General features: G+C 39.1%; 1 protein-coding gene across 1 annotated transcript in view; it reads left to right on the top strand.

Moving 5' to 3' along the window:
* Positions 1–1321: 1321 nt before the first annotated feature.
* LOC140229602 (ribokinase-like) overlaps positions 1322–22952 on the top strand; it is a 34668-nt gene continuing 13037 nt past the window's right edge. Inside the window, exons 1-4 of the mRNA XM_072309850.1 lie at positions 1322–1443; positions 6654–6786; positions 15065–15128; positions 20333–20395. Of these exons, the coding sequence (XP_072165951.1) occupies positions 1373–1443; positions 6654–6786; positions 15065–15128; positions 20333–20395 (331 nt within the window). The 5' untranslated portion in view covers positions 1322–1372. The remainder of the gene's footprint in view (positions 1444–6653; positions 6787–15064; positions 15129–20332; positions 20396–22952) is intronic.

Consider the following 22952-nt stretch of genomic DNA (forward strand, 5'->3'; position numbering starts at 1 on the left):
GAGCACGCCCTGCCCATGGACTACGTCAGGCGTCGAAAAAGTGAAGGTATTGAAGAAATTAACTATTAACAAATAAACGACTGTAATAGAGGCCTTTTTATGTCCGTTTATATAAACAAATATTATTCAGGTCCGTAACAATGCGATGGGGGGGGGGGGGGCTTCGAAACGTCTATCATCCCTTAGCGAGAAGGCGTGTCGATCAAAGCTGATTTTTATGTTAATTGAAGATAAACTACTCCCAACGGCATATATCCATCATAGTTTGGTATATGGGGGGGGGGAGGAGGTGGGTACGTTACACGCTCTTAGAAAAATAGGTTCAAATTTGCACCTTGTGTTGCAGAAACGTTTCACCTTTCAGACCAATGAGCACGTATCTATAAAGATGCAACTTTGCAACAAGCTTTGGACCTTTGACCCTATTTTTCTTAGACATACTTTTATTAGATATTCGAATTTGTCTAGGAAACAAGAAGAAAATGCATACTTTGTAATAGTAGGACCGACCATAGCCGTCGCCACATGTTTTTAAAAATGGGGGCCCAGTATTTCTGGTGCCACTTCAGAGACTCCAACCCCAAGCACGTAAATTCTGATCTGGAGATTCTCCCGTCTAAAACGGGAGACTCCAAGTTGATGCACATCACGAGCGCGAAGCAATAAGTTCCTTGCGGCCGGGGTCAAGCTCTAGGGTTCCAGATGCTCTCTCGTGCTACATTACTTTTTCAACATACGATCCCAAAAAGTAAGAGTTGATTCCACGGGAGATCTCCCACTCTCTGCCACTTCTGCCACTTCCGGGTTTCATCAGCTAACAACAACAACAACAACAACGACAACAACAACGACAATAACAACAACAACAACAAAGCCTTCACAGAAACTCCCCCCCCCCCCTTCCGCCGGTACTGAATAGTAAAAGTGATGGTACCATTTTAGTAGACGTGGTCACTGTGTGACGTGAACCAACGACTGCAATAATGCAGCTTTAATGACAAAAAAAAAATATTCATTTTGACCTGTACACACCACACTGCCTACTAAAGACTGATCATGGAACCACGAGCGTGGTTGATGTCTGTTAACAACAACGACTGCAACAATAACAATAGACCTGTACATCGACAGTTGTTATTTTTGGTGGAGAGGTTGTTATAAACTCTCTCTGCTGGGCCCCATGTGTGCGTGGTTCTCCGTGTGCGTACGGCCGTCTATCGCGGCTTCAATGCGAGCTGTCAGTTGAAAACCTCGGGAACGTTTTCCGTTGGTAGCTCTTGGCCAGCCGCTGGGAGACTTTTGCTGCGCACAGACCCCGTACAATACACATGTTCGGTGGTGGATTGTCCGCAGGGATTTGATCCAAATAAGCATGGATCCCCAGAACTGCCAAGGTCAAGTAGATGTCCTTGTCGTAGGATCTTGTAACACAGACCTTATTAGGTAACTAGAGAATAAGTTTTCTCGTACTATCATGTTTATTTTGTTGTGGTTTTAAGAGTAAGACAAATCTAGCCATTTCAATTGAGGCCGAGGCGAGGGGGTGTGTCTCTCTCGTAATCGTGCGTTCTTCCATCCTGGTGTGCAATTTCAACATACAGAGCACTCCAGCACAGCACATGGCTTTATTTCATGGCTTTATAATTTTAGCTTTGTTTGCATTTCTTTAAAATCCCACTCCACTTCCCACCCCAGTTCCACCAACATCTGCAGGTGTAAATTTACCATACAAATATTACCTGGTACGTACTAGATTGAGTAGAATAAAGTGTTTAAGTGGTATTGTCTATGAATGTACCTAATCTAGATCAAGAATACTAGTAGAGTAAACACGCTGTACACAATGCGTATTCTAATGCCATTAGTAATGGTTAGCTGTAGACGTCTAGTTGGTAAACCTTGCCCTCTTTTTGTTTCATATTCCCAAAATAATGCCATGTAGTCACTAGACAGAAAGATCCGTCTGTCCGGAGGAGTCTTATTTTTTTGATGTTATCGCTCTCCTAAGGAGGGGATCCGTGAAGCCAGACGCAGTCTCCGCGGAACATTTCCCCGACAGCCAGATACAAACCCACCTTTGTTCATTTGGCATCATATGGTACTCAACATTACCTCATGGCATTGAATATACCAAGAAGAGTCATATACCGTATGGGCCCTGGCTGGGAGTCTGGGCTTGCTTCATGCTATACACAGCCCTGTTGCTGTACACAAGTGTCGCACAGCATCAGGTCGAGCTAACCCCGGGGCGCTCCTTGTGCACAGTTATACTGTGGGAGCGTGATGGGGGTAGCCGCAGTTACTGGTCGAGCTAGCTTCATGCAGGACCTCAGTTTGATCCAAACAAACGTTGTGCGAAGTGATCGCCTCTCACTTCGCGACAGCACTGTGTATGATATAATGGGACCTTTTATAGGACTTGTTGTTGTTGATCCTACATGTGATAAAGGTCACACTGGGTAACTTCATAGTAATTTAGTGTACACCATTGCCCATGTCTGAGCCATTTTCCATCGGCATCCACATGTTCCCTTTATCTGGAGTCATGGCACCTTGGTTTGATTGGAGCACATGCAGCTGTGTGCATAGCCACATGTTAGCAGGTTTCTGCTGCATGCATCATATTGGGCTTGAATCCCTTCTTACAAATTTCCATTGCATGCACGGTTGCACCCATCATCAAGTTATATACCATAGTTCCCCCCCCCCCCCCCCACTCCCCATAATTCTTCAGGGACAGAGTTTCTAGACTCAAAGATTGATTCACCCAATTATATGAGTAGGGAATACTAGTAATTTTCCTGGTATCGCATCCCAATATGCGATGCATTTTTCTCTACCACTGCTACACAAAGTATCTTTTCTGTGCAGTTTTCTTGCATAGAAGTTGATTCAAGATGTATTTTTTTCCCCCAAATATTATACATGAGCTGATGTTGCTACGGGTGCATTCTCTTTCATATTTCACAAGAGGTTTTTCATTATCTCACTAAAAAATGTTAGAAATCCAAAGTTAGATCTCAACCACAACTACACGTGTATACGATCCCTTTAAGGTGAACTTCTCCTTTAATTCAAAAAAAAAGATACATTCTAGATCCAGTGCTTTTACATTGGATATTCTTTCCCTTGCAGTTAGCATTCAAACAGCATATAAGGGTAGTTGGACATCAATAATAGTGGTTGCACTTTTGCCTCTGGTACAGAAGCGAAGGTAGAAAAGGGATAAGGATGATCCACCTGTTAAGTATGTTTTTGCTTGCCTGTTTTATGGGGTTGTTTTGGCTGAAGTGACTGATGAAGTGCATGTTCAGCAACATGGATAAGTCACTTGTACAGTGAAAAGGGAGTCAGGGGCCCGTTGCATAAAACTCCAACCGGATTTTTTTCCGGTTGAAATCACAAAATTCTGGTTGGAAGCTCCCAACCAGAGTTTTTATGCAACGGATTTTACATTCTTATGTTGGCAACCTTAAAAAATTCAGGTTGGGCAAATCCCAACCTGAATTTTTTAAGGTTGCTATAAAAGTTTTATGCAACGGGACCCTGGTCCCTGATCAATTCACTATCCATTATGAAAATTAGGAGGCGTCCCTGATCACGTCAATACTCCATTATTAAAATTAGCAGATTTTGCAGATACTCTCCTGAGTTATGAGGGGCAGATTCTTGGAAAAGGGGGGGGGGGGGGGGTGTAGGGAATCATCAGCTGGTGTGAGGTTATTTTTTAATCTATGGGACTTTCTAGAGATCATACATGCCTCATAGTCATACATACTTAACGAGTTATCGTGTGATGATTAATGCATGATAGTGTCATACCATGCTCGCTTGGATCAGGAATGTGGAGTAGGCCAAATAGGTTTACCTACTTACCAACTCTACCGCTTTTGGCGGTAGACTTCCGCTTTTGAGAGATGTAAAGCTAGCGCTGCTTGTGCAGGAAGCCTGGATTCTTCCACTTTTAATTTCTCAAATGAAAATATTGGCAAGTATGAGTTTAGCTGTAATGACATAAAGTGATCTGGAAATTTACACTTTGATCTTCCTATTAAAAACGCTTGGTCATTTTTTTTTTTTTTTTTTTTTTTTAGATACAAAAGTAGCAAGTATCATGGCCAGTGTGATAGAATTCTTGGACACATGCCTCCTGGAGCTCCCCTCCACCCCCCCCCCCCCCCACCCCCCTTAGGTAATAGTGCGCAAGAATAGTTTGGTCCAGATTATTAGCTGAGAGTATTTGCAACATATAATTCACCTCAATTATGAGTGCATAATTCCACTGGATATATGTACATAGGTCTGTATGTACCCTTGCAAATAGTTTGCAAAACAAAGTGTGACTACCAAGTCATAATATTATTGTAATAATTAAACTTTGCATAAGCTCCTTTGTGGAGTTATTTCATATGAACTCCCTTGCGGAGACTTCCAATATGCATATGAGCTCCCTCGTGGAGACTTTACGAGCTCCCTCGTGGAGACTTAATGAGCTCCCTTGTGGAGACTTCCAATATGAGCTCCATTGTGGAGGCATTATATGGTTCATCTAATATTCATGTCTGATACCTTTAAGATTTATTATGCTTGATTTATGCCAGTATTGTCTGGGACAAATTATGGGTTTTTTTTTTCAATAGGGCCCCATTTTTTCCTGTCTCTTTTTTCTTTAAAAACACAACAACAACAAGTCATACAAGTTGCATTTGTAACCAGCTTTTTTTTTCAGTATGATCACACACAAAAGTATACACATGTACATGTACTGTTCTCACACCCACAATCTGCTATCTGCTATCACCAGGTCAGTGACATCTTTGCACAAAAACTGTTTGCATGCATGAGGGTTGCATGCTATGCAGACATTCTCAATGGAATGTTTTTGTGTTTATACTTTAAACACGGAATGTTTTTGTGTTTATACTTTACACACATCCCAGATCCAATGCTTCTACACTATTTTTCATTTCAAATTAAGCGTCCAAGCAGAAAATAGGAGTTGTTGGACAGGAAATTAAAGGACTTTTGCCTCTGGTGAGGCAGAGAAAGAAAAAGGATAGTGATCTTCATGTAACAAGTATGTTTTTCCAGCATGTTTTCTGACATTGTGTTTTGGCATTGGTATCTTGGGAAAATTTGTATCATATCCACCCCACCAAGAGCAAGTGAATTGCCCAACCATTCCTTGTGGAAATTATTGAAATAGACCAAGATGTATAGGGAGAAATTAACAAATGCAAATATATCCATTTTCCGGAAAGCTACTGGTAGTGTGCAAAACATCTGAGGGTTAAATTGCACCACTGAGTGGTTCCTAGTGTTACATGTATTATAAACCCCATTGTTTGTCAAAACATGTCTCAAAAAGACTGAAATTTGTATAGACTTATCTCTCTCTGTCTCTCATATTATATCTATTTGTATATCTTTCTCTGTATCTCTCATATATCTATTTATATATCTTTCTATCTATTTATGTATCTCCATCATTCTATTTTTTGTCCCGCCGAACGAGTTCGAGCAGGGGACTATGAAATGGGCTCCGTACGTGTGTGTGTCCGTGTGTCCGTCCGTCTGTCCGTCCGTCCGTCTGTGCGTCTGTTTGTGATCAAAATGTTCAATTTGCTACTTCTCTGTCATTTATGAGCCAATTTTGATTCTGTTTGCTTTATATGATAGCACTACATGGGAGCTTTGAAACTTCTACACAGAATTTCAGTTGTGACCTTTGACCTTGACCTTTGACCTATATTGTACATTTTGCTTCAAAATGCTACTCCTTCGCCATTTCTAACCAGATTTCGATTCCGTTTGCTTTATGTGATGGCACTAGGTGAGGGCTTCAAAACTTGTACACAGAATTTTGACCTTTGACTTCTTTGACCTTTGACCTTGATTTTTTACCTACGCTACATTGGCTACAAAATGCTACTCCTTCGCCATTTCTAACCCGATTTCGATTCCGTTTGCTTTGTGTGACGGCACTAGGTGAGGGCTTCAAAACTTTTACACAGAATTTTGACCTTTGACTTCTTTGACCTTTGACCTTGATTTTTGACAGGTCTATATTGTACATTTTGCTACAATATGCTACTCCTTCGCCATTTCTAACCCGATTTCGATTCCGTTTTGCTTTATGTGATGGCACTAGGTGAGGGCTTCAAAACTTCTACACAGAATTTTGACCTTTGACTTCTTTGACCTTTGACCTTGATTTTTGACCTGCAGTGTACATTTTGCTACAAAATGCTACTCCTTTGCCATTTCTAACCCAATTTCACTTCCGTTTGCTTTATGTGATGGCACTAGGTGAGGGCTTCAAAACTTCTACACAGAATTTTGACCCTTGACTTCTTTGACCTTGATTTTTGACCTATATTGTACATTGGCTACAAAATGCTACTCCTTTGCCATTTCTAACCCGCTTTTTGATTCTGTGTGCTTTTTGTGATGGCACTAGGAGAGGGCTTCAAAACTTCTACACAGAATTTTGACCTTTGACTTCTTTGACCTTTGACCTTGATTTTTTACCGATATTGTACATTTTGCTACTAAATGCTACTTCCGGCGGGGACATATTTTATGCACCGCGTAATTTCTACTTTTCCTTGTTACTTTGAATATATTTCTTTCTGTCTCTATCCATTGTACAGCTATGTATCACGGTTTCCGAGGGCAGGAGAGACCATCCATGGCCATAGATTCAGTACTGGGTTTGGAGGCAAAGGGGCAAATCAGTGTGTGATGGCTGCACGCCTAGGAGCCCGGACGGCAATGGTTGGCAAGGTGAGTCCAAACCCTGGGATGCCTTCCCTCTTCTCCTCCTCCTCCTCCAATCGGGGCTCGTCGGAGCAGGATCGACACACTCCATGTGCTGGCTGTCCAGCATGCCTGGTTCTGACACCTGGCATCTTGTGCAATTTCTTTTTTGCCCCACCCCCCTTCAATTTGTACCATTTTTCTTCTTTAGAGCACCCCACAACACATTTTCACTAAACTTGGCAGGTAGCATCCCTTGGGGTGGTAGGATCACAATTTGTTCAAATTGGCACAAAGCTCCCCTGGGGCCCCCAGCGAGCCCCAAATCCCTGAAAATTGAGGGATCTTTACAAATCTTCACTGGAACCAAATGTGACAGAGGTAATTTTATGTTAAAAATATCAAGTACATTATAGATGATGACTGGCGGGGGAGGGAATATACCGAAGTCGAGGACTTATAGCCTCCCGAAATAGCATTTCAAACCATGAGGGTGGAACGTTTGGTACATGTTCCTGACAACAAAAGTCATCATCTGTTATATTATATGGGTTCGTCAAATACGTCAAATACGTCAACGTCAACCACCAGCACAATGCACTCGATATCGATCGCTCGCTCTCATGTTGCAGAGCCAAATTCTCTGTGCGCGCACGCGTGGTCCTAGGCCTTCTGTCATTTGTTACATGAAAATGTTTTCCCATGGGAGAACATTACAAAAATGTTCGCCCATGGGTGAACATAACGAATGTGCCTCCATGACGTGACTGTGTTTAGCCAATCACTAACCGGTATTTGACTAACCCATTTAATATTGTTTAATGTAGTTTCACTTTCAAGTTTGTTCATGTCAAATCCAGGGGTGTCCCCCTCAAGGTCCTGTGTGTGTATTATATATAAAGGGGTGGGGGTAGCAGTTTAAAGGCCATCTTGTCAAATTGTCATCTTCTTAATAATGCACAGTTGAATTTTAACCAAACTTGGCCGGCATCCATTGCTATTCTATATATATATATATTCTACAAAACCACAAATGATAGAGCTAAAATGCTATAAGTAAATATGTTTGTTTGCGCAGTTTCAAGGTTGTTCATGTTGAATTATGCCCCTCATGGGGTGAAGTGGAGGGGGGACAAAGAAGAGGCCACTTTTCACATTTTGATTTTCTTGAAAGCAGATTGTCAAATTTGTCAGTAAACTTGACAGGTGTTATCACCAGGGTGATAGAACATTGAACAAATGGGTGCCATGTCCTCCACCAGAGCACCCAAATTTTAGTGAGTGTATTTTCAAGTTTGTCTGTGGCAGATCCAGAGGTGGCCCCCTTGGTGCCAGTACCATATTAGGGTCCAATTTCTTACACTTTCATCATCTTGTAAAAATGATAATCAAGTTTTCACCAAACTGGGCAGGTGATAATTCAAACAGGCACCATGAGCACCTGGGGGCCCCAGGTTGGTCGCACCAAAATACCAGAATTAGATTTTTTTTTTTTTTTTTTTTTTTTTTTTAAAGACATACCTGTCATTAGAACCAGAAATTATCAAGTGCTGTGTGTGAGTAAATACATTGGTGAGTGCACTTTAAATTTTTTATTTTATTTCATTTTTTTGTTTTCATTTTTGGGGTTTTATTTCAGATCCAAGCAATGCCTTCCCCTAGGGCCAGGATGAAATTTGGGGCTTAACGTTTTGATCATCTTTTTGAAAATGCATCATGGTCAGATTTTCTTGAAACTTGGCAACTATTGTCACTAGTTAGATACAAATGGACCCATTGCCCCTATGGAGGCCCCAACATGTTTTTCTTAGGTAACACTCTGCAAGTAGGTGTTGAAGATGAACTTGCAATTCATCAGAGGTCAGTACTAGACCTGCTTGGTCTCTTGTAATCTGTCAGTTATTATCAGTCTTTGTTAATTGAATGTCACATTCAGTAGATTGCTCCCTTTGCTCAGTAATGCAGGTAGATGTTCAAAGAGAAACTGCCAATGAATTAATATCATTCATTCCACTGCTGATAAAGACTGCAGAACTAAGTGCATGATGGAATATATTGTTACATATAAAAGTAGATTTCACGTAGACAGGGTATAGAAAGCATATTTTTTTGAAGGACATATTTAATTTTCTAATGCAAACCATACATCTCCTACCTGTGTCTATAGGGACTATAAGTCTGAGAAAAAAAAATGTGTATTCCTACAGTATTTTTCTGGACCGTAGAAATAATGGAATCAGGTTGTGAAATTTATGGGAATCTTTTGCCAATATTCTGCAAGTTTTCCTTTGAGAATGCCCATTGTTGTTCCAACTGTGCAGTAGCTCCAACTGCAGTTCATTGAAAGTGAATTGTCTGAAGTCTGGAGAGTACTAGATCAGTCATTGATATTTCTTTCATTCTCTGTGCATGTTTGTGCGACTTTTTTATGTTTTATTTGCTGCCCTCATTTTCTTCATCATTTTTGTATTATCATCATCAATTTGTTCTTCATATTTACTTGGGTCTCCTGTGTTTGCTACTTCCTTTTCTTCTGTTTTCACTTTTTTCCTGCATCTTCTGTTCCTCTCATTGTATTTCTCACCCACTCTTCTTTCTCGTTTCCTTTTCCTTTTCCTTTTTTTTTTTTGATGCTTACACTGTTTAAAAAGGAGTCAGAAGAATTTTTAAAAAATCAGATAGGAGCGCTGAAAAAGAAGAGAAGGAAAGAAGGTGAAGATGAAAAAGCAATAAAGTTGAGGATATGACATAGATAGTGATAAGTTAAAAAAAAAAATCATTGCAAGTGTATTTTAACTTTCAGTGGCATTTTTAGATGCACTGAAGCTGACGATAAAATCAGGCCAGTACCTATATTTTTGGAAATATGGAGCATCTGTCAGTATCCTGTGCAGCAGAGAGAAAAAAAAGTCATAAAATGACAGGTGGATCATTACTGTCAAAAACTAAATTCCAATAAGTTTTTGCTCATATACTCCTGTGTGAAAGAGGCTTCAGAGCTAATATCCTACTTACAATGGAAGAGTGGTGTTTGCATGCATGATTGTATTAAAATGAAAGGCATTTAAAGGGCAGGTCCACCTTCATATACATGTGGATTGAGTGAATGCAGCAATATTATGAGAACACATCAGTGCAAGTTTGGGGAGAAATGGACAATCCGTTCAAATATTGTAAATTTGTAAGGTATCTGCGCAGTCACTGCTGGATGAGAAGACTACTACAGTGTATGATGTCACATGCATAGAACAATATAAAGAAAATATAAAGATAATTTCAAAAATTTTACTTTTGGAAAAAAAGTTTACATTTCCTTGACTTGTCACTGATGTATGTTAAGAGTAATATTATACCACCTGCCTTCTGAAAGAGGGAGGTCAGTGTTCTTTTATTATGTGAGAAGAGTAAAAATATGTTGAATTTTCTTTATTTTGCATTTCCTCGACTTGTCACTGACGTACGTTAAGGGTAGTATCATTCCACCTGCCTTCTGAAAGAGGGAAGTCAAGTGTTTTATTATGCGAGAAAAGTGAAAATATGGTGAATTTTCTTTTTATATCATCATTGTACACATGTGACATCACAAGCTGTAGTACTCTTCTCATCCAGCAGTGACTGAGCAGAAACTTCAAAAATTCATAATTTTGAACAGATTATTCGATTTTCTTCAAACTCTCGCTGATGTGTTCTACTAATATTGCTGTATTTACTCAATCCACATGTCCATGAAGGTGAACTTGTCCTTTAATAATGATTGCTTCAGTTTAGTTTTTTGTTGTTGTTGATGTGTGTGTGTGATATTTGTGATTTGTGTCAACAAGCCTTCATGGCCACCCACGCTGTTGGCTGCAGTGTTATTATTCGTGGTACCCTGTTAATGATGTAGTTGCTAATTAGATTTTGGATCTGTAAATTTGCTGTGACGTGCAATAATATTCTAAAGGTTTCAAATTTGGAATAATGCAGTAAACAACCAAATATCAGTAAGCCCTGTGGTGGGAACTCTGCTTTTAAGGTGCAATGAAATTATAATCGTTTAATGTGTTAATATTGCTGTGGTCATGCTGGAGTAGAAAGCAATTCTCGGTATCGCCAATGTGCAGAAAACTTCAGAACATGCTGCAGAGCCCTATCACAAATGCACTGTGGGATTCCTTTAGAGCATTGTCGCTTCCTGTTGTCTTGTGTGTTTCATCTGCTTTTCTTTTGTTGCTGCTATTTTTCTTCTTTCAGACTAAAACTAAAAAGACTTTAAAAAACTTCTAAATTTTACTGATTTGCGTTCACTAGAGTCATGATTTGCTACTGTGAGGCTTCCGTGTGATGGTCACATGATGGAAAGCAAAGAAATCTTCAACAAAAATAGCCCTGGATTAAGATGGAACATGACCTGAATGCATTTGAAGCTAAAACTAATGCAACTTTGTCCCCCGAGCTATCCCATAATGCATCTGACAACGCTGCTTGCCGTACAGCACCTGGGTATTGCCGCTACTGAGAATTGGTGGGACTGAAGAATTTTTGCTGGTTTCGCTGGGGTGACCTCATACTTGCCAACATTTTGAAATCCTGAAGAGGTAGATTTTGCGAGGGAGCGAAGCGACCAAGCCCGAGCACACTTGCGCGCGAGGGGGGGGGGGGGGGAAGGGTGTGGGAGGGGGGTGTCCCCCCTTCCCACAGTGTGGACTTTTTTTGTTTTTCAATATCAAAATAGGAGATTTGGTGCATGTTTTTTTAACCTTTTTAAAGGGTTCTTGGTATTGATAAAAAAACATATAATCCATGTTAGTTCATAGATTTACATTGTAAATCTATGAACTATTTTGTAGACTATGCATATAAAAATAAAATCAGACATATTAGTAAATAAATTTTGGTAGGCTAAGCATATGTGAAAAAGTAATCAAACATATTGGCAAATAATTTATCCTCTTACAGTGTACTTTCTATTGTGGAGCTAGTTTGATGAATAAGACATAATGTTGTCCTCACCAAATCTAAATTAATCAGCAGATGACCTGGCTGTGAGATTCCCGTACGTGGCAGATTTTGCTCTCTTCTGCAGTGTTTGGGAGGGTTTCCATTCGTAGCATTCACTCTTGCAGAACGTGAGCTACCAAAACATTACTATTACGTGTGGTTCTAGCTACACGTACACGTGTACAGTAAGTCCTGCACGCACGTAGATATGATAGAGACTAGTGCCCCACTGCAGTGTGCATACATGTGTGCATATTAGAAGGCTGAATACCAGTATGGCGTTTTTGAGGAACGAGTTCCTTAAAATTATTATTATTATTCTATTTACTAGCTTATTTTAGGGAATCAACGCACAATGAAGGGAAAATATGACTTCCATTTCATTTTATGGTAGGTTTGCTACAAAATCAGTAGATCAGAAGAGAAAATCGGTAGCAGGTCAAAACCTCTAAAAAGCGGTAGTCTACCGCCCAAAGCATTAGAGTTGGCAAGTATGTTACCTTCCCCACTCAAAAAATGCTTGGTATGCAGAGATCTGCCTTTCCCTAATCTCTCTGTTTTTAAATAGCCCTGTGTGCAGTCAGGTATGGGTTTGCACATAATGGCCCGAATTCACGAAGGTGGTACAAATAAAACCATGGTTTAAACCATGGACAAAAACCATGGAGCGCCAACTGTGGCATGGAATATTTCGTTACGAAATCAGTAATTTCATCGGTGAAATGATTATTTTGTAACGAAATGACAATGTTTTGTAACCAAATGAACATTTCGTCCACGAAATGATAATTTCGTTAACGAAACGGTCATTTTGTCGACGAAATGACCAATTTCGTAACGAAATATTCTGTGCGACACTTGGCGCATCATGGTTTTTGTCCATGGTTTAAACCATGGTTTCATTTGTACCACCTTCGTGAATTCGGGCCAAAATGTTAAAACCAGGGTCTTTGGCTTGTAGTGAGAGCCTGATTAGACAAGATGGAGTCATCTCAAACTCAACAGGGAAGAAAGGTCCATGAGTTGTAGAGCCCATGAGTCAGACTTCCCATGAGCTTGACACTAGGCAAATAAAGCCCATGAGTCTAACAATAGGCAAACAAGGCCCACAAGTCCAACACTAGACAAAAAGGCCCCAAGACCAACATTGCATACTTTAAGCCCTGTGATGTAATGAGTATTGGACTCGTGGGCCTAGTTTGTGGAGCGTCAAACTCGTGGGCCTTATTTGCCTAGTGTTGAGCTTATGGGCCTTCGACTCATGGGCTGTATGACTCACGAGTGTTGTGACTTTGAACTGAGTAAATATGAGAAAGGTTGCATTTATTTTTTTCTCCCTATGTAGACATCTCTTGTGTCATTGTACAGAGTATATGTGTACAGGGTACTATCTATTAAAATGTTTACGCTTACCAGAGGTAATTCACTTTGGAAAAGATGTTTTGAGCACCAGTTTTATTTCAATCATGATGATGAATTCACTTGCTTTTGAGAACATTTGAAAATATACAGTAAGTATTTCAAACTGTTAAATGGTACCATTTTCAGAATTTTGTTAAAATGCTTTATAGTAAATGATTGAAACTATCAAGTTTACCTTATATTGATTTGTGATTTTCTACCAAAATTCAGATATTTGGAGGTTATGTGCCCAGTGTGTATTAATGACCCTTTCAAAGAATTACTTGTAAATTAAGTTACAAAGATTTTGAACAAAACCGTACATGGTTAGTATTTCTGTGTCTTTGGAACTAGTTTGCCGTTAGTGTTGTCATGTCATACAATTGGTTTTGGATCGAAGTGTTTGCTCTTAGCTTATATACTGTAAAACCAGAAATTTGTGCATGCATTTTGATTTTGTGAAATTTGCGAGAGCCAAGATTTGTGGAATTAAAATGCACGCAAAAGTTCATGTCTACACCATAATGCATTGGACGCCAGTGGCAATTCACACAAATTTTATGCTGCAAAAAACGTTGTTAGCTCCAATTTGCAAGAATTTCATGCCATTAATATTTCTTACTTTACAATAATTGGTCTCAAATGGCATTGTGTCGACTGAAGAATGAAAAGCACCATAAATGTGTGAACTTTGTATCTCTAAGCAGTGACCGGAAGATGACCACAGGATGAAAATCAATGTACCATCTGGTTTTGGATAGAAAACCTCCTGGTGAGATGAAAAAAATACCAGAAAATGCTCTTGAGTACTAATAATCACTCCCAGAAAACATTTTGCTGAACTGAATATCAATTAGGTTTGATCCTGATTTTATAAGATACGTTCAGACGACAAGCCTTAACCTCGAGGTTAGGAAACCTCAAGGTTTGAGCTTGTAGTTAGGGACCGTGAAGACGCACTTGTAGTTAGCTAACCTCGAGGTTAGCTCGATGTTAAGAGCCACGAGAAATCTTATAGTTAGCGCTCTAACCACGAGCCGCAGGGGGTCCCCACTTATAGTTAAGCACCGTGTGGACACAAAAATCAACGCACTCAAAGGGGAAGGAATGTACACCTCGAGGTTTCGTAACCTCGAGGTTAAGATTGGTCGTGTGGACACACGTCGAAGTTAGGGGGCAAGAGCTAAACCTCGAGGTTTCCTAACCTCGAGGTTATAGGGCTTGTTGTCTGAACATAACTAAAAGCATTCTGTTTTATAGAGCTCTATTTGTTGAAAGTGCAATAACTATGAGGTTGAGAGATTTGCCAGTACATTACATTTGTTTACAATCAAGCACCATTCTCATCTATCTGCCTATCTTTTTTTTTTTAGTTATTGATAGGGTTTGTATTTCATGATAATCCACTGTTATGTTTCTTAAAGGGATCGTATAGTTTTGTTTGAGACCTAATTTCAGGTTTCTAACATTTTTTGGTGAGATAATGAGAAACCTCTTATGAAATATGAAAGAGCATGGAATACTATGAGGAATTTAATGTTTATTTGATGAAAATTGGTTTTGAAATGGCTGAGATATCTAAAAAAGAGCGATTCTAATAAAATGTGGGACCCACACTTATTACGATCGCTTTGTTTTACTTTGTTTTTGGATGTTTCAGTCATTCCAAACCCGATTTTCATCAAATAAACTTTGAATTCCTCTTAAAATGGTATGCTCTGTACTATATCATAAGTGCTTTCTTGGTATTTTGCAAAAAGTTAAAAGCCCAATTCTCATCTCCACCAATACTGTACCATCCCTTTAAATCAATGATGATGATATATACAAAGTACCACTTTGAGTGATGTGCAAATCATTTTGATGTTTAACCTGAATTTGAATTTAAAAAGAATTTCGTGCTTTTTCTTATGCCGTGTCTGAGGTTGGAGATGACTCGTTTGGCAGAGATACATTACAAAACTTCAAGGATAATGCAGTAATCACAGGTAAGTGTAACAGGAAAGGCTTGATCTGCATCTTAGATTCTGTGTTGGTTCACGCGTGTATTGCTAAAACTTGCCATATTGTGTGTGAACTCAAGTACAGTGTGATGCATGCATGTCTGAATATTTGCCTAGGTGCATTTTTTCCTTGAAATGGCATTATACACATGAATAGTGAACCTGTTCTTATGGGAACCTGGTTATACAAGGTTCCCAAAATGTAGACAGATCGGAGTGTCTGCATTCGGGGTCTTAACTCATGTTTATGGGTAATTCTTCGCTAAGTGTATATTTCTGTGTCCCACTAGATTAAAGGTAATATGTACAAAAATAAAAGGTCATTTCATTACTTTCTGTTCTGTTTACAATGACTTACATTCATATAATTAAGATAACATACAAAAAGGGGATGAATTGTTTATCCTGACCTATTATTTTAATTTTCCCGTATCCGTACCACTGAAAACCCCATGTCCCGATGGTACTACAAATAAATATCCTTGTGTTGCATTTCAAGATGGAAGCATGTTGAAACGTTTTTAAATGCTTGTTTATTGCATTTCAGAGCGTACTTTTAAAATATTAGCATAAGATATACTAATATCAAACGATTTTAGAAAAAATGAAATTAATAATTCTAAATTGTGTGTCCCGCCATTTTGCGTCATCTCCATCACAAACATTTAGGGCACCATTAACGAAAAATGTCGGGTACCCAAGTATCGATTTTAGTGCTACATGACAGTTACATGCTGAAGTTGAAGAACTCACCTGGTTTTTCCACTATTTTAATCAAGAAAGTTACAATTTTTTTTGAAATTTGTGACAAAAGCCAGGTTGTACCTTTATTCAGCGTCATCTCTGAACACGCAAGATTACATACCAAATCAAATTAACTTATAATTTTGGTGGCATAATGGGAGAGAAGTTCATACTTTCTACCAGTACACACAGTTCTTACCGCAGGTGAATGGATTAGGAAGATGATATGAGGCCATTAATTGTTGGACCCGTCATCTCCGTCATGTCATCTCCGTCACGAAAAGTGATGGAGATGACGTTGAGGGAATTTTTTTCTTTATTACAAAATAACAATGAAGTGGTATTAAAAATGTATCTAGTGTTAATCATATTGGAAGACGTTTAACCACTGCTATTTTTTTTTTGTTCAGTTGGATTAAATATCTATCCTTAAATTTGTTTATGCCATATTAGATGTCATCTCTGTCACGTCATCTCCGTCACGTCACATTTTGCATATATTTTTTACTGCAACACTAAAAATTGAAAGTTATTTTAAATGAGGAAACACCCCATAAAGATTGCGCCAGTATTAAATGAAGTCAACATTCATTCTGATTTTCTCACTTTATGAAAGATTTTCCATTTCTGAGACATTTTTTCTTTCAATAATTTGTAGGCCAAAAATATACTTTCAATAATTTGTAAGGCCAAATATATACACTTAGCTAAGAATGACCCTTAAATGACTTATTTTGTTCTGACAAAATGACTTTAATTAAAAGATGAGAGTTTTTGCTATCGATATCTGTTCTTTTTCTGTATGAAAACTATGTGTATTTTAGTCTAATTTACCTTTTCTAACATAGAAGTGCACTTGATTTGCTATAGAATTAGTATTAAGATGTCCGTAGCAAATGAGGCTGAGCTCACAAGATTTTGACTTTCGCTGACCCCATTCGGGGTGTCTTTATGGTGTGTAAGAAAAGAGTTTACGAGCCCATCAGCACATACTCTATTCATAATCTCACATCCGATCTATATTTCCCATTGCTCGATGCCACATGCAGTTGACCGTAAAAAGAAGATGTACATTTACTGCTTGACTGGATATGCACAGGCAGATTGCCAACCTGTTGATTCTTTGTCGTTGTGAAAAAAAAAATAATCTTGTTTTGGGGCCTTGAAGGATCTCAGAGAACTACAGCAGGAATGAGTTAATAAAAAGAGTATCAATAAACACTTACAGATATCACTGCATAGACACCCCTTTCTAGGGTGTTGAGTTAATGCAGATCAGTGATCAAGTTCAAGAGTATATTGCTTCCAGCTGATAATCCTCAATTAATGGCTGACAGAGCTGACAATGTATGCAGTTTCTGAGGAAGAAAGGAAATGCAGCAGAAGAGTTATTAGAATCCTCTCACTAATCCAAGACTTTTGCAAGGAACAGGATTAAATGTATTTTTGATGTGCAGAGAAAACTAAAAACTTATAGAGGTCTCGAGGCAAATTGTTGAGAAACACCACCATCTTGGGCAATTGATGAGTTCCTCAGTGCCATTAGTGGCCTCTCAGTGATAGGCTAGTTGAAATAAAGATAAACCACAACCTTGCAGCAAAGAAAATCCACACAGAGGCACTGGAATAGGTAGGATGATGATGAGAGATATGGTTGATGGCATGTTGGGATTTGAAGGTTTAAGGCGATTCCATAGACTACACCACATGCGGAGGTTGGTGATTGGGGATATAACTCTGTGGTCTTTGTAGAGGGCTACACCATCAACAGTGAAGGGCTGCAGGGAAGGCATGGTGAGAATCGGGGTGACCAGACTCGGTGGTGTTGATAAGGGTACTCATGTTGTCATCAGTAGCTGTGGTGGTACAAACCTGATGGGTCCATGTGACAGACTTGAGGCACTGTACATCAGAAGCAATGTCAACAGAGAAAATGGTGCACACTTCAGTGGTGACGTCTTGTGGCTCTGCAAAGACCTGACAAGAGAGTGGGTGACTGTGCCAAGCAGATTAGCATGAAGTAGATAGGTGCTGTGTTGTCAAGAAGGTGAAGTAATGTCAGGTTTGTCAGTTGTGGGGTAAGATGGGCAATCTGTGGCATGGCGCCTGATCCTTTGCTGTGGCACATTCTGAATGGATAGTGCGCGGTTCTCTCCATCAGGTTCAGTAATCAAGGGTTCAGAGAAAATGGCAACTAAAACTTGAGAAAAATATCTTCTGTGTAATTTGCAGTTAGAGCACTGGAAGAAGCCACCATTTTGAAGAAAAAAAAAAGTTTGTTTGCGTGAAATTTGCATACTAGGCTATAATCATAGGACTGGTTCAATTACAAATTGGCCACTACCACCTTGGTAGAGAATTTGCATCAGAAACAAAGGTTATATTAAGAAATCCAAACCAACACCGCAAGGGTCCAGTGGCTATCTCCACCTGCAGGCCTAAGTGTTTAACAAGAGTATCTTGATCAGTCTCATTTTAGTCATGTGATATTGTTGGATATAAACCAAGCCAGTGAGACCTTGTAAAAAGACTAATGGAAGCACTTGATGATGCACTTGACAATATTATCCTGACTATGAAGATGGACGCCAAAGCTGCAAACAGTTTTGTCTCAGTCCTGAATCATGTTGTGCAGAGTTATCATGGCAAACATTGAAATCTTTTTACTCAAGGCACATCCTCTGGTGGCTTTCAAGACTTTACTTCTGATTTGTTTATTATGCTGCTTCCGTCAGATCATATGATATCCTTCAACATTGGCTCCTCATAACACTTGAGCAGCTGTAAAACCCTGTCCTTCCCAGGTCAAAAATCTTAAAGACTCCCACAAGAAGCTCGTACTGGTTTCTATTGGCTTTGTTGGTTCTTTTTGGTTTCATGTTAGACAAAGTAGAAACTCCATCCAGAAGTATGTATGCAGTTAATTTCTTACCTATAAACACTATCAGAAATCCAATAGATACCCAAAGACTTCAAACCAGCAGGGTGTCTAATTGGTCATATTGGTCCTGTTGGTTTGTTGGTTTTTGTTAGTTTCAGGGAACCCATGCAAATTGGAGCCAACAGGGTGTTCTTTTGGTCCTATTGGTTTCTGTTGGTTTCTACTGGTTTCCTGTGGAACCAATAAAAGCTCACCTAGAAATGCAGTCTGCCAGTTATTATGGTGGCATCAATATAGTCAAATCACTGTAAAAACTTGAGGAAGGACAGCAGGCAGCAGCAGTTGAGGGACTCAACTAGACCATCTCCATTTTGGTGGTTTGTCCAGAGGTGGAAGCATGCACTATTCCATTACTGGTGGTCAAGAAGGCAGTGACAATGGTGGCACCATGGTCAAGTATGCACTACTGTACGAGCTGAAATTTTCGCAGTGGTTTTATTTTTGCGAATTTCGCGAATCGCCTTTGAACCGCGAAAATAACAACACGCGAAAATAACAACGCGCAAATAACTAAATTCAGTTAGACCCTCGCAACCGCGAAATTAACAGCGCGCGAAAATTCCTCTAAGTAGCAATTCGCGAAAATATCTGTACGCGAAAATTTCAGCTCGTACAGTATGTCATTGCTGGTGGTCAAGAAGGCAGCCACACCACAATGGTGGCACTATGGTCAAGCATGCACTATTCCGTTACTGGTGGTCAAGAAGGCATTGACAATGGTGGTACCATGGTCAAGTATGCACTATGTCGTTACTGGTGGTCAAGAAGGCAGCCACACCACAATGGTGGCACTATGGTCAAGCATGCATTATGTCGTTCCTGGTGGTCAAGTAGGCAGCCACAATGGTGGCACCATGGTCAAGCATGCACTATGTCGTAACTGGTGGTCAAAAAGGCAGCCACAATGGTGGCACCATGGTCAAGCATGCACTATGTCGTTACTGGTGGTCAAGGAGGCAGCCACAATGGTGGCACCATGGTCAAGCATGCACTATGTCATTACTGGTGGTCAAGAAGGCAGCCACAATGGTGGCACCATGGTCAAGCATGCACTATGTTGTTACTGGTGGTCAAGAAGGCAGCCACAGTGGTGGCACCATGGTCAAGCATGCACTACACCTCTTATGTCATTACTGGTGGTCAAGAAGGCAGCCACAATGGTGGCACCGTGGTCAAGCATGCACTATGTCGTTACTGGTGGTCAAGAAGGCAGCCACAATGGTGGCACCACAGTCAGGATTTACATTGTCACAGCTGGAGAATAGGCATTCCACAACAGGCATTCGAACAGTTTAATACCAGAGTGTGTACATGGCTGAGATCCAGTTCTACTAATGCTGCATTTGGTTTACAGTTCTAAACTATTACATTGCTCAGACTGTCAAGGCTGACAATTAACACAGTCTCTGAGGAAGAAATGAAAAGCAGCTGATGAATATGACACAATGTAGAATCATGTTAAATGTCTACTTTTTTTTCTAATTTTCTGAAAATTTTGTTTCAGATTATTTGAAAGTTGCACCTGATTCAGCCACTGGAGTAGCGCCCATAACTGTAGCAGACAATGGTAAGTTTTTGTCTCAAATCCTGTCAGTCAATAAAGTTTTATGACGCCTCCAGTGATCTACATGTGCTTAACAGAACACAACACAACACCACTGCTTATTAATGAATCCAAAATCATGACACTTGATAAGTACATCCAACAAATTCTTTTCGGTGTTATTTATTTTTGGTTGGTATGCATGTGCTGGCTGATTGGGTAGTTGTTTCATCTGGTCTGAGATCCGATGGGGCAGGTTTCATTCTCCCATTACTGTGGTGTGCACTATTAGTACATTTGTATGTGTGTACTGTATGTGTTTTGTGGCTGAGTGTCTGAATGGGAGTGTAAGTTGCTTAAATTTTATATGTGCAATGTATGATTACTTGGCTCAGGTTTGTACTTTTTTTTTTACAGGGATATATACTACTCCCTTCATGGGTCTCTTGGGCTGGATGGGATTCTTGTTTTTGTGATCAGGTTGTTCAATACTGAAATTTTAGGGTGATTTCAGGCCTGTATTTATTTGGAACCCTTTCTGAGATGTATTATTTGAGGCAGTTGTTTTTCGTTTTATCATCTTTTGGTATAAGCGCTGCTCATCAATTCTCTTTTACTTTCTTTTCATTGTTGCTTTTTTCATTACATATTTTGAACTTTAATCTTTCTTATAATCATTACCGGAAGTAGTTACATATCATTACTTGAGAATGATAAGGCCGTTAAGTTTGCCACTAAAGCCATCATATTTGAGGCACCTTAACGTCCTTATTATTCTCAATTGATAATAGGATGATCCAAATAAAACATAAAGATAAAAAGCTTCTGTGACATTTGTTGCAGGAGTTCCTAATTTTGGAATTGTCAATCTCAGTCACTTACATTAAACTCGATCATTAGATAGGTTTTAGTGGGGGGAGGGGGAGCATCTATCTTTTTTTTGTTTGTTTTTAATTGTAACCATTCATATGATTGTTAGTATTTTCACATGTACACAAGTTGTAATTATGGATGATTCAATGAATAAAAAAATTTCTGTGATATTTGTCGCATTTGCAAGTGAGTTCCTTATTTTAGAATTGCCAATCTCTGTCACTTAAATTAAACTGTATCATTGGATGGATTCAAATGATGGCAGGTCCCATCAATTCTTTTTTTTTTTTTTTGTGCTGAAATCATTCCTATGATCATCTGTAATTACTTTTACTTAGAAATGTGTAGAAAAAAATACTTTCTGACATTTGTGGCACATGGAAGTGAGTTCCCAATTTTGGAATTGTCAATCTCATCAAGTTGGTGGGGTTCATCTAAATTGACAGTTGATCCTTGTACTATAGTAACAGGGGGATGAAAGATTACATACATACATACATGTATGTATCCTGTCCTGCATTTTATCCATCACAATTTATATTGTTTGAAAAAAAATCAATAACAACAAAGCTATTTAAAGGGGAACTCTGGATCAATAGATATTCAATGTGTGAAAACAAAAAAAAAAAAAGTTCATAAGCATAGTGAAAATTTGATGAAATCAGTTAGGATGAGGGAATTTATGAATTTATGATGTTATGATGTTATGCTAATTTTTGCAAAGCAGTTCTTTAACAGATGATATGAATATACAAATGAGTGATGTGATGATGTCATCACCTCACAATTTTCCATCGGTAGTGAAAAAAAAAAAACTGAAAAAAAAAACAATTTGTGCTATACAGTGTAGAACATATTATTCCTGGCTGAATAGGTTAATGATCTGTCAGATAGAGGGTTTGAGACTGGGCATTACTGAGTCAATGTTGTCCTTTTTGAAATTTTACTCTTTCTCATCAGGCTAACCTTTAATTGGCCTGGAATTTTCCATCATGCCTACAAATATACAGTTGTGGTCCACAGCTTGGAAGTTTAACATGTTGGATGTATTTAGGGAAAAAATATCTTTATATTGCTAGCAAATGTATATTGCCTCAAAGTGCATTGGGTTCTTGGTCTTATACTTGTGTCCCCTGAAAGCCCTACCACGTAATATGCTCTCTGGTACCAACTTAGCTATGTGTTTTCTCATTTGACCAGAATGAATGAAAGTAATGTATGGACACTAACCTTTTGCCAGTTTCTAGAATATATTGAGATTAGGGGACAGTTTTGACTCCTTGGCAAATTTCTAATTTTCAGTGTGTCATTGATTAGTTATTGGTGATGATATCATTGCATGTTTATTTAAAGATATGGAGTGAAAATATTAGTATGTGGCTGTGCCATGTCAAATTCCGTGGTATTCACCCTTCACATATATGTGTGTGTGAATAATCAGGGTTCGAAATTGGCGATGGTCCGCTGGCCATTGGCCACCCAAAATCACGTTGGACTAGCTAAAAATAAAAAAATTCTGAAGTTACTAGTCCGTCTGGCTAGCCAAAATATTGCTTTAGTGTCAAAATTGATTCTAAGTAGTCCGCCTGGCTAGTTAAAAAAAAAAGTTAAGTGCGACCCCTGATAATATATAAAGTGTAGATGTGTGAATATTTGGTGTTTAAGAGATGTACAGGGAGGAATACAACCAAGGACATTTTGTATTAAA

Source organism: Diadema setosum, chromosome 1 (assembly GCF_964275005.1).
Source record: "Diadema setosum chromosome 1, eeDiaSeto1, whole genome shotgun sequence".
In the NCBI taxonomy this organism is placed as follows: Eukaryota; Metazoa; Echinodermata; class Echinoidea; order Diadematoida; family Diadematidae; genus Diadema; species Diadema setosum.